This window comes from Bos indicus, chromosome 16 (assembly GCF_029378745.1).
Source record: "Bos indicus isolate NIAB-ARS_2022 breed Sahiwal x Tharparkar chromosome 16, NIAB-ARS_B.indTharparkar_mat_pri_1.0, whole genome shotgun sequence".
NCBI classification, from domain to species: Eukaryota; Metazoa; Chordata; class Mammalia; order Artiodactyla; family Bovidae; genus Bos; species Bos indicus.
The window spans coordinates 31,140,480-31,153,124 of NC_091775.1; the positions used below are offsets into that span (position 1 = coordinate 31,140,480).

Here is a 12,645-nt window from a genome sequence, read left to right on the forward strand (position 1 = left end):
AGGGATAGGCCCTGCTTTACACTGCTTTACACAATTAACGACTTAAGACCACATTCTCAGATGTGCTAAGTCAGCAGTTATCACTCGTCTACCTGCTTTTTCAGCTTCCAATATTTCACAGTATCCTCCCGTTTTTGTCATCCTTGAAGACTCATGACTTTTTAAAAATTCCTTTACTGTAGTTTTAATGCGGTTGCAGAAGAAAATGCAACTAATTTGTGTGTTCAACTCATCATCACCAAACTATGCTGAATGTTGTGCAAATAAGGTTACACACTCAATGTAAGAAAGTTTTATCTTCAAAAACTAGAGATTATTTGCGTTTTACCTTATTCCTCTAAACAGTAACATCCTCTTCTCCTTACCTTACCCTGATTAAATACTTATAGACTGTCAACTGCTAAGGGAGGGGATGATAAACCACTACTTGTGAGAAATCTCTTTTGAAATAAAACAGGATACATCAGTGAGGAAAGAAATCCATAGAATACTAATAGCTTAAAAATAAGCAAGCAAAAGATCTGATTAGTAGAAGATTCAACACTTTATATATGAAACACAGTTTAGGAAACACTAGGGTATACTGTATTTTCTTAGTGCTTACTATCAGTCCACAACACGCATTTATGGGTGCTACATAATCTTTAGTCCACAAAACATCCTAAGTGAATGAATACCAATAATTTTTCAGGATTATTTTCATCTTCTGAGTTGAGGTCTAGAACTCTACCACTGATTTGCAGGTTGGAGCTTTATAAATATAAAAATAATTCATAACTACCCATTTCATAATATTTGCTGTAGGTGATGAAAATACAGATGAGCTCAATATTTACTGAAAAACAGTTATGTTAAAAACCACAAAATGTGACAATGCAAAATATCCTAAGAGAAGGAATAAGATGCTGTCTGCATAGTCAGACATCAGAAGGAAAGACACCTCTGATGCCAATATAATTCAATAAAACATTATCAGTAAGTTATGTTTGTCAACAGTAAAATAAAGTTATTTACATCCCTGTATAACTATACATGCCAACCAAACTTTCAAAACTAGCATTTTATCTTCCTTTATCATAAGGCCCAATAGAAACTCCAAACCAGAATGAGAAAAAAGACAACAAAATTTAATTATAAATCACCAGAAAAAGAAAATTCTAAACCAACCTTCAACCTTTTGGAAGAATAAGCTATTATTATTATCTCAATTTTCCACTGATGATAAAACAGACTTAGAGAAGTTAAGTAACTTGCTTAAATCAACCAGCCCATAACCAAGGGAGCCAGTCTGAAACCAAAGTCCCTGCTATTGTTTAGCATATAGGTTTAGAACAGAAATATTTCAGGGTGAGGTATTCCACTGTAGATCTTCACCATGGAAACTCTAAGTATTAAATTTAATTAGCCTTTTATCACTATGAATAGAACAAACTGAATAGATGTGTGTTTTTTTGTAGATTTAGTCTACAGTGATGTGTAAGCAATTTGAAATAAAAATCGAAATTTAACAAATGACTGCATGACTGAACTCATGTATTCTTAAAAGATTGTTTTCAACCACATAGGTAGGTATTTTCAAACTTAATTAGATCAGGGTTGAGAGGAATAGTGTTGATGAGGAAGAATTAAAGAGAAAAATTAATGTATGTCAGAAGTGAGTGGGAAAAAAGACTAATTGATCCTATAAGTTATTTATCTTTAAAATCAAGTCAAATTACTCTCCAGTATTATTATCTACCACTCTATACTCAGAATATAAGTCTACAGTAATCACAGAGTTCTACTTGCTCACAGTGCTGAAACAGCACCAATTATATATGGCTTCCTCTTTAATAAAAGTACTGTATATTCTGGCTTCTTTGCACTACACATAAATAGGTGCTGGCACTTGAAACCCATAGTTTCACAGATGCAAATAACAGAAAAGTTCCCACACTAATCCTAAAGTCTGAAACCAACAGCTTAGCAAAAACATTATAACCTTAGAAAAAACAGTACTTAAAACTATAATGAATCCTGAAATTGCATGTCCATGATCTTTTCCTCTGAAATATCACTAAGTAATGAAAATAACTAAAGCTGCAAAAAGATACGGTGAGAACTTCTGAATTTGTTGTGAATGCCTATAGGTGAATAGCAAGTTGATATGAGAGCAAGAAAAGGTCATAAATAGAGACCTATCAGTAATTCCTAGGACTTTAGACGCTAACAGCACTGATTCATTATTCTATTTAATTTCATTCTACTTTACAGGGTGCTTTTCCTGGACTGGATGCAAATGCTCACCAGCCTCACTCATGTCCTACTCCACCATGATTAAGCTTATCTTTCAGTTCTTGTGACTATCACACAGGAGACAAAAGTTCACAACCACTAAGTTAAAATCTTACTTATTCTGATTTGGATTTTCTCTCCAAACCATACCACATTCCAAATTTCCCCTCAAAATTAACTCTTTCTATCCCTGACACAAGGGACACCATGACTTCATACTGAAAGGGCATTTCCCAAAGGGTGTTCCATGGAATACTGGCTTTCATCCATCTTCCCCAAAACATAAAAAATTTCAGGATAACCCACAATATTTCTAACATTTAATTTTGTTCAAAATACTTTCCCATATTTATTTAGCCACATAAACCTTCTCCCCTCCAAAAGCACCTATTAATATCCCAGATTTCCAGAACTCACTTAAAAACTAGGGAGGGGGCTAGAGTAAAGAAACCCTAACTCCCAACAGAACAGCTCATGTGAGGAAGAATTAATGGGCAAATAGTGAGACTGGGAAGTGGAGAGCCAGGTCTTTGAGCCTCCTGTTAACCATGAGAGCCAAAGTGCTACTTTCCTACAGCAGCAGATAAAGAAGCACTAGAATGGGAGGAGGGGTACTGGCCAATAGAGGCTAATAGCTATTAATTAGAAGAAGTGGACAATGCAGAGGGGAAGTATGGAGCAACTAGCTGAGAAAAGCAATTCTGTTACTCTGGTCAGTATCAAAGGGGGATAAAGGAAATCCCCTGGATCTGGAAAGGAGTTTTGTATGCAGTGATAACAAAAGACAGTCATTCATATGTCTGGGATGACCTGTATTTATAGTGCGGGTTAAAAAAAAAAAAAAAAAAAACCTTTATGGAAAGAAGTTCTTGACTCAAGATACAGCAAAATCTGCTGAGCAATTCTTCGTATTAGCTACTGAAACTTGAAGGCAACCGCACTGGAAGTTTTGTGAGTAACAAGGGATGAGACCATGAGTAACAAGGGAACCAGCAAACCCTGCTCACCTGTATCTACTGTAACATGCATCTGGAGTAATGGGAAGGCATAAACAAAAACTACAGCCAATAACTGTAGGTCATATCCCTCATGTTTGACAAGTTATACAACTTTACAGTCAATGGTAGTCAACATCCAGGAGCCCAAAGTCAGAGAAGGAAAAACGTGAAAAGAAAGGAAATGAACCATCGAAGACAAAACAAATGAGTGAATTCACCTGTCCGTTAATTTCTAAATTAAAAGTACCCAGTTATTCACAAATCAGCCTGAAGTAGCAACCCAGGAAAACAGTATATTCACACTCATTATCTCATTTTTCCTCTCTCCTATTCTCCCTCCCTCCTTCCAAGTATCTTATCCCTATCTAAGTTCCTTTTCTTTAAATTCTTCAGTCTGTCCCTAATTTAAACACGTGTGCTTTTTGAAAAGGGCAACCATAATCTTTTCACTGTTAAACAGCCAACATGCTTTAGTATCATCTACCCTAGAATTCTAACTCTGCTCAATCCAATCTTCAGTAAACTATACAAGAAAACACAGGAATTCTGTATAACAATAGTTATTCTTTCAACACATGGCTACTTAGTATTTTCTATTCTAGTATATTTAATTTTTTAAATGCTAGCTGGACTTAGTAAACTGATTCTAAAACCTATCAAAACCAATAGGATGAAGTCAGCAATATATACAATATACTGGCAATAAGTGAACATGAAAAGAAAAGGTTTTGGGAGAATTTTCTTTACTACCATAGAAGAGGAGTACAATAAACTATTAATTTGCAACAAGCTCAGTTCTTTTACTTTAAAATAGCCTGGGCTTACTATCTAATATTAGTCAAGTCCCAGGAATTATTTCATAAAATTTCCAAAATTATTTCATAAAATTTCCAACATATTATGCTATTTGTGTTTACACCATTATGCTTAGGTATGCCCTACATTTTCATATGAAATAAGTTCCTAAAATTGTTATTGTTATTCTTGACATCCCTGTTCTCACTCATGGAGCAATATATCCTTTTGAAAAGAAAGAAATAGAAGAGAAGTGGAAATATAATAGCCACCACTTATGAACATGCTTCTATCATGTGCCAGCACTGTGTGAGAGCAAATAATTGTACTTATTATCACTCTTAGAAGAGACTAGATTATTAGGTGACTAGTATAAAGGAAACTACCCAACCTATATTTATGGTGACATTTATGATGATCCTAATTGAGGACTTGCTGCTGCTGCTGCTAAGTTGCTTCAGTCGTGTCTGACTCTGTGCGACCCCATAGACGGCGGCCCACCAGGCTCCCGTCCCTGGGATTCCCCAGGCAAGAACACTGGAGTGGGTTGCCATTTCCTTCTCCAATGCATGAAAGTGAAAAGTGAAAGTGAAGTCGCTCAGTCCTGTCCAACTCTTAGCAACCCCATGGACTGCAGCCCACCAGGCTCCTCCGTCCATTGGATTTTCCAGGCCAAGAGTACTGGAGTGGCGTGCCATTGCCTTCTCCGAATTGAGGACTTAAATAAACCTAATTATGTGTATTAAATGAACTTTTTGATAATTTGGTATGATTAATAAGCTTAGGAAAAGCTAACAATGAAGAACAGTATAAGTGAAAAACAAAGAAAAGAGTCAGATTTCTGTAATTAGGCCATCATCACCTCCCTACACATCAAAAAATGTGAATAAGCTTTAAAATTACTCTAATAAAATGAAAAGTTTAAACCACAGTACCTACTGATGTACTCTAGTAGCAAGTTTATTAACCATTCAGGCTATTTTGTGTGTGTACATACACTGAATAAACTATAAAATTACTGTTGTTAAAGGATAATTTATATGAAATATTGTAAACTCCAATATTCAGAAAGCATCAAAATACAGTTAGCCACATACAGTCTGGCTTTTTTTTTATTTGAGTAATATTTTCTTTACCCTATTTTTTAAGCAACTTGATTCAGAATTTCCTAAAATTTTAACTTTCCATTTCAAAGTAGAAGATAGCCAATTTAATGAATAACATATTCATTTAGTCACTATCAGCAAATTAGCTTATAATGTAAAAGCTATTTTTACAACTCTACTGTAGAGTTACACTACTGACATAAAAACTATTATTTTATAAACAAAACATATAAACCATAATCATTTTGACAAAAAATAAGGACAAAACAGAATCTTTCAAATCCTACTGTATATAACTGGAAAATATAAATTTGACAGTGATCTACGCGTTAAGGTATAAAAGCACTCTTATCCTCTTGCTCTATTGCTCAATGGCTTAGTCCCCTCTTCCTCTCTAGAGCTCTACTTACTCCCTCCTTGAGGCCATCAGCAGCAAATGCAAGGAGTGCTATCCAAAGACAAAATCTGACTTTGAACTGTCAGTTTTCTCATTGTCATGATGCTGTAATGAACAAAACATGAACAGTATCAATATAAACGAGAAATGGGTCATAACTAGGAATAAAGTGAAATGGATGGAAATGAAGCAAGTCAAATAGAATTTTGCTGATTCCATTTTTAAAAATAAGGCATATGAAGGGAGGAGTGTTTTGGGGGAGAATGGATGTAAGTACACATATGGTTCAGTTCCTTTGCTGTTAACCTGAAACCATTGTTAATCTGCTACACCCCAATACAAATTAAAAAGTTTTTAAAAAATAAAGATATTATCTAGATGGCACTTTCATTAATACAGACAGCCAAACACAAATATACAGCATGTATTAACAGAGTATTTACTACTGCTCTCCTGTTGCAAATATTGGGTCTTTTAAAACTCAAACTAAAAACTGTATCATTTAAGGCAAATCTAAATTATCAAATTTAACCCCAACAAACAAATTCTTTCAATCTCCATCACAGACCAAATAAATAATGTTAAAAAATTAAACTGAGGCCAATTCACTATCTGGAAACTTCCTTAATCTAACTGCTTTTTATATAATGTTAGGTAGTGAGAATAAAATAAGACATTTCCCAATGTGCAATCAAATTATACTCGAAGAACAACGGATCTATTTCAATAATTAAATGAGGAGACTTAAATTGTTAAATAACCCAATTTCTCAAATAACTTAAAAATAGTAAATACTACTACTCATGATGTACTTCTTGACAGCTTTTTCCATTCTTGTCTTCCTCCTTACCTAGACTTCTATGATTGGTACCTTCCACTTTCAAGACCTCAAACACCAACTTAAAAATGCCTGAGACTTAATCACTGCCTAGTCACAAAGCCTGGCTTCCCAGGTGGCTCAGGGGTAAAGAATCTGCCTGCTAAACAAGAGACACAAGTTCGATCCCTGGGTTAGGAAGATTCCCTGGAGAAGGGAATGGCAACTCACTCCAGTATTCTTGCCTGGGAAATCCCATGGACAGAGGAGCCTGGTGGGTTACAGCGCATGGGATCCCAAAAGAGTTCGACACGACTTAGCTACTAAATAACAACAACAAAAGTTCTAAAGCCTACAAAATAAATCCTAAAAATTCTAGTCCCTTATTTCCTATTACAACAGGAGTGTACTTAAGAGACTGTATATATTATTTTTGTTACATCACACCAGACTTCTAAAAGGCAAAATATGAAGGATAATACCAAAACTCAGTTTATTTTAAAATTGTGAAAAGTCCGTGTTTTAAAATTATTTAAAAATCTACTATATTAATAAAAATAAAATGTATTTGGCCAAACACTTCTTTGACTTTTGGCTTATGTGGTTTAAATTAAATATATACAAACAAGTTTTTTTTAATATAGATAAAAGAAACAAGATCCAGGGAATCATATTTAGTGGAAAATGTATATAAATTTTTCTGATAATACAGCAAAATATCTCATAACATAAATGTAAATTCCTAACAACCAAAAGGCAATTGAGGATAGTTTTCTCTCTTATCATAATTTTTACATTTACAACTGGTACATACAAAGAGTTCTCCCATTATTTTACAGATGAGAAAGGATATTAAATGACAACCATAATCATAAACTAGAGTATTCCTATGGAACCATAATTTAAGAACTGAAACTCTAACTCAAAGTATCAGAATCTTTTCATTAAATTTTAAAAAGAACTAAAAAATTTCTAAATTTATGAAACATGAAGTATAAAACTACACAGGCTTTATAAAATATTTTGCTCTACATATAAAATTAAAGGACATATACTCACTAATCCAGTATCAAAGTCAAAACTGTCTCATTCTTAACACAGTGAGCTCTTGAAAGATGATTTAAAATTCTTACATTTCCAGTATGAGTTTACTAATCAGTTTCTCAAAATCATTCAATTCATGTCTTATACACACACACATATATATATTTAACCCTATGACATCAAGTTACTAGAAAATTCCTGATATTGACATATTGAATAATTAAAGTTATTATGTGCATGCAATCCTGAATAAGTGATTTACCTGGCAAATGAATTTTTAATAAATTTCAAGTCCAAAAAAGGGAATAATCACCAACTGACTTTTGGTTCAAAAAAAATAAAGCTTTACTTGGGAACAAAGACATTTTACTATAAAAACTTTCCAACAAACTCAAGTATCCTTATTCCATAGATACAAAATAACTTCTTTGGCTAATATCCTTCAAAAGTCAGTGTACCAATACAGATGCATTGGTATGTACTATATTAACAGTATGATGTGTGATGATGTATACTCTCCTCACAGTGAACTGGTGGATGTTGGAACTTGCTCACAGGTAACACTGGAAGCAGAACTTAAACCAAGACTTCAAGCTAAAGGTCTCATGGAGAATTTGCTCTCATCATTGATCTACTCCAATATCTATGTCTTCTAAATCACATCTAGATTTCGGAGAATGAAGATAAAAAATGAACCAGTTTAGGTCTGAATTAAATTTGGAGTGAATCTAACTCTCAGGCAGGCAGGAGTTGCTCCCAAACATTCTCTAGCAAATATTATCACAAAAATTTTAAACTATTTATGTCATCTTACAAACATGACAATTTTTGGCAAGTCCATGTTTAGTAATTTCCTTGCCTTGTACTATATAGAGATGTAATAAAACCCAGTGATGACCACCTTCAAGTTCCTGTTGATCTAAGATATTTTAAAACCTCCTCCCATTTCCAGAGTGACTTCCAAAGCCTAGGAAGGAATGTTTCCACTAATAAATACCTTTCCCTTGAATGCCTGTTAGACCACCACGCTTTAGGCAAAGTGAGCAATAATCCATTTCCGCCCGTCATAGAATTATTCAAAATTTGTCTGACCGAAAAAACTTAAGTTCTTCCCCTCAAGCTTCACATTAAATCAAGGCAACAACTGAGTACCATGCTTTCACTCTTGGGAAAATATTTACCGAAAACTACTGAAAAAAAAAACCCTTGAATTGGTGTCTACTCTTTTATTGTGTGTAAACATACATATTTAAATACATAATACATACACAACAGATATTATATGTTTATATACTTACTACAGAGTAGAGAGTTTATCACGGTAGCTCTCTATAACAAATCACAATGGCCAGCTAAAGAGTTTTTATTTTAAATACAAACTTACCCCATTCTAGGTATTCAAGAATGTTCTTCTCTCTTCTCAATGGAGAATTATTGCATTCATCGTAAAGGCAGATGAGGATATCCAGTAACGTTTCCACACTGAAGCACTGCCCATTGGTCTGAGCGGGCCCGTCCAAAATAAACTGCTCCAACTGCCTCAAACGCACTTCTCCAGACATGTTTGCTTCAATATCCGCTGGTTTTCCTTTCAATTACTAAAACGATTTTGAATATGATTACTGAAACCTAAATGTTAAAATGTGTGGTTTAAAAATAAACCACTTGTTATTCAAATAACTGTCATGCAATGCCGGTGCTGAATTCAACATCCAACACGCCAGTAACCTCACTTAACTGAAGCGTCTTCAATTCCGCACATATACATATACTTTTGAGGGAAAGTTACCATAAAATATATATTTAATACATTCTTAAAAGAATAATACAATTAAATCGTATATTTAAATAAAATAATTAAAAAGTACAGCGAACCAGTCAACACTTCTTTAGGGAAAAAAAAAAAGCTCTTCTCCTTCATTCAAAATTCAACTCGTGCAACAGAATCCTGAAACGAATCCGGCTGCATCATTTATGAATTAAGTCCCGATCTGCATCAGCAATTCACTTCCAGGCAGAAGGAAAATCGAAAGGGGAGGAAAAAGCCAGAATGTATATAAGGGGGAGGGAAAACCAAAAATTCTGCTGCAAATCCTCCCAGCCACCACTTGGATAACGCATCAGAGGCAATTTCTCCAGCGGGAAAGGGAGGGGGCGAGGTCCCTGAAGCAGCCCCTCGGCTCGGAGCACGCCAAGTCTTCCCTGGAGGAGGCTTTTCCTTTCTCCTTCCGAAGTCCGTCTTTTTAAGGCTTTGCAGTTAGTCCTATTTCCAACCGATTCCGATGAAAACTCTTCATTTTTCTCCCCGCTTCTCCTAGGGGCCTGACTGACTGCGGGCGGCACTCGCCCCCGACTCCGGGAGCGGCGGCTACTTGGCGGCCAGAGCCCGCTCCATGTCGGTGGTCGCTGGGCCGCCGGCCTGGGCCGCGCCCGGCAGAGAACCGGGTCTCCCCCACAGCCGCACCGCGGCCGCCCGCCCGCCGACGCTCCCGATGCCCTGGCGAGGGGGTGCTTTTCTGGATTCAAAGGACACGGACGGCGGCAACTGCGGCGACGAGGGCGCGGGCGGCTCCGGCAACTAGATCTCCCCCTTCTTCACACCCCTGGCTTAAGGGCATCTTTCCCCGGCGAGGAGGGAAGCGGCCGAGGCGCAGGAGGAGGGGTTGGTGCCGCTGGTAAGGAGACCAGAGGCTGCCGCAGCCCGGCTCGCAGCCACTCCCTTCCTTTCCCTACACCCCTCCCCCGCCTTCCCCGTTCTCTCGCGCTCGCGCCCTGGGCTCCGCGAGGCAGCTCCAGGGCCCACCGCACGCAGGCGGAGGCTGGCCGACGAGTCCAGATCCAATATGGCGGCCCCGGCCCCCGCCCCCCGACACGCGCGCGCCCGCCCTCTCTCGCCTCCCCGCCCCCGCCCCGCCCCCGCCCGAGTCCAGCCGGCCCGGCGGGGTCCGGTCCAGAGGCAGCGCAGAGCCGAGCCCGGGCCCTGGGGGGGGCGCGGGAGGGGGCCGGGGGCGCGGCGGCTGCGCCACCGCGAGGGGCGGGTGGGGACGCATCGGCCGGCGAGGCTGCCGCTGCCGCAACGTGGAATGCAGGGATACGGGAGGACTGAGGGAGGCCGCAGCGGCGGCGGCCGGTCTGGAGGTGGGAGGACCCGGGCGCGGGCTGGGAACTGCGCCACCGCCTCGCCGCTGTGTTCCCGGTCCTCGAGGCTTCTTGTACGGATCGCAGAGCGGGTCTTCCTCCTGGGCCTCGGAGGCACCACCTGACTGGCACGTTTGCTAAGGAGGCCCAGAAGCAGACGGCTTTAGGCTTCCGACAGATCTCTAAAAACAGTGCCCTTCTCAGCGCCTCTTACCTGCTCACCACCACCCGTCCCCCCCCCCACCCCAAATTCAGTTCTCACGCACTCCAAAGTAATAATTCCTTGGGTGTCTAATTACACCACTTCTTGTGTCACTTCCCAGGACGAATACAGTGACACACTTGTACGCGCTACCTGCAAGCCCTGAGTGCGAGAAAAACAGAATTCCCCATGTCTATTCCCAAAAGTTTCCCTACGGAGAGCACAGTGTTTTCTTCTCCGGAACTATTCTAGCTGCTGCCTGTTTATCCCCAGCCAAGGTTACCACCTACACGGGATTCAGCCAATGAAGGGGAGTCAAGACAGTTCACTATCCTCAAATCTCCATCCCCAGAGCGCGCTCGCGTGCGCGCGCACACACACGTAGCCCAGTGGCACAATGCAGAGACCTGGCAGCAAAGACGAGTCATTGAATAGGTAAGGCCTTTGATGCATTTAGGGCCTTTCAGGGATTTTTTTTTTTTTCACCCTGTTTAGGAGAGCGCTCTACAAATTTCTCATGGAAGAGGCCACATTTAAATGTGTCACTAAACTGGGTCACTGCATTTCTGTCTTTCCCTTTCAAAATGCCATCTCCTTTATAAAAACTTTCTCCAAAATACAGTTATTTTATATTCTTTCCTTGCATCCCTGAGGCAGTTATATTTTCTATGTTAATACGCACAATTGTGTTTTTTACATCTTACTAATATGGAAGAAGAAGAGAAGAGAAGGCGATGGCACCCCACTCCAGTACTCTTGCCTGGAAAATCCCATGGATGGAGGAGCCTGGTAGGCTGCAGTCCATGGGGTCCCCAAGAGTCGGATACGACTGAGCGACTTCCCTTTCACTTTTTACTTTTATGCATTGGAGAAGGAAATGACAACCCACTCCAGTGTTATTGCCTGGAGAATTCCAGGGACGGGGCAGGGGGGAGGGGGGAGGCACCTGGTGGGCTGCCATCTATGGGGTCGCACAGATTCGGACACGACTAAAGTGACTTAGCAGCAATATGGAAGCTAAGGAAGGTTTAGAAATGAAGGCTAAAATTAAGGATTCAAGATGCCGTCATTCAGAAGATATTGTGAATCTTTTGTTAATTCTACACTTGCCTGACTTCAATAAGGACAAAACATTTCCAATGTGCTCTTGACACATGATTGATACATAGGTTCAGACGAAAGATGGGTCATTATAGCCATTACAACTTTGTGTGTGTACGTATGTATTGATTAATTATAAAAGTAATAGAAAAACAAAAAGAAAAGGTTAATACACAAATAATATTTTCGTGTTTACTATTGAAGTCTTTCTCCTATGTATTTTAATAAAATTATGCATTAAAAAAAAGAAAGTTTTATAGCCTCCTGTTTTTACTTGTTGTTTAGTCACTAAATCGTATGCAACTCTGCATCCCCGTGAAGTGCAGCACACCAGGCTTCCCTGTCCTTGACTGTCTGGTAGTGCTTGCTCAAACTCATGTCCATTGAGTCAGTGAGGCCATCCAACCATCTCATCCGCTGTCACTCCCTTCTCCTCCTCCCCTCAATCTTTGCCAGCATCAATGCCTTTTCCAGTGAGTCAGCTCTTCGCATCAGGTGGCCAAAGTATTAGAGCTTCAGCTTCAGCATCAGTCCTTCCAATGAATATTCTGGGTTGATTTCCTTTAGAATTGACTGGTTTGATCTCCTTGCAGTCCAAGGGACTCTCAAGAGTCTTCTCAAGCACCACTGAAGTTCAAAAGCATCAATTCGTGAGTGCTCAGCCTTCTTTATGGCCCAACTCTCACATCCACCCATGACTACTGGAAAAACCACAGCTTCCACTATATGGATCTTTGTCAGCAAGTTGATGTCTCTGCTTTTTAATACATTGG

At 39.2% G+C, this 12,645-nt stretch overlaps 1 protein-coding gene across 18 annotated transcripts in view; it reads right to left on the bottom strand.

The window, feature by feature from the left end:
* CDC42BPA (CDC42 binding protein kinase alpha) overlaps positions 1 to 10,168 on the bottom strand; it is a 299,393-nt gene extending 289,225 nt beyond the window's left edge. For 4 of the 18 annotated variants that reach the window (XM_070768077.1, XM_070768075.1, XM_019976037.2 and 1 more), the window contains exon 1: positions 8,816 to 10,165. In XM_070768077.1, coding sequence (XP_070624178.1) covers positions 8,816 to 8,993 — 178 coding nt within the window. In that variant the 5' untranslated portion in view covers positions 8,994 to 10,165. Of the gene's footprint in view, positions 1 to 8,815 lie in introns of all 18 variants that reach the window. The other 14 variants (XM_070768078.1, XM_019976039.2, XM_019976038.2 and 11 more) reach the window with 8 other exon arrangements.
* Between the last annotated feature and the right edge of the window lie 2,477 nt (positions 10,169 to 12,645).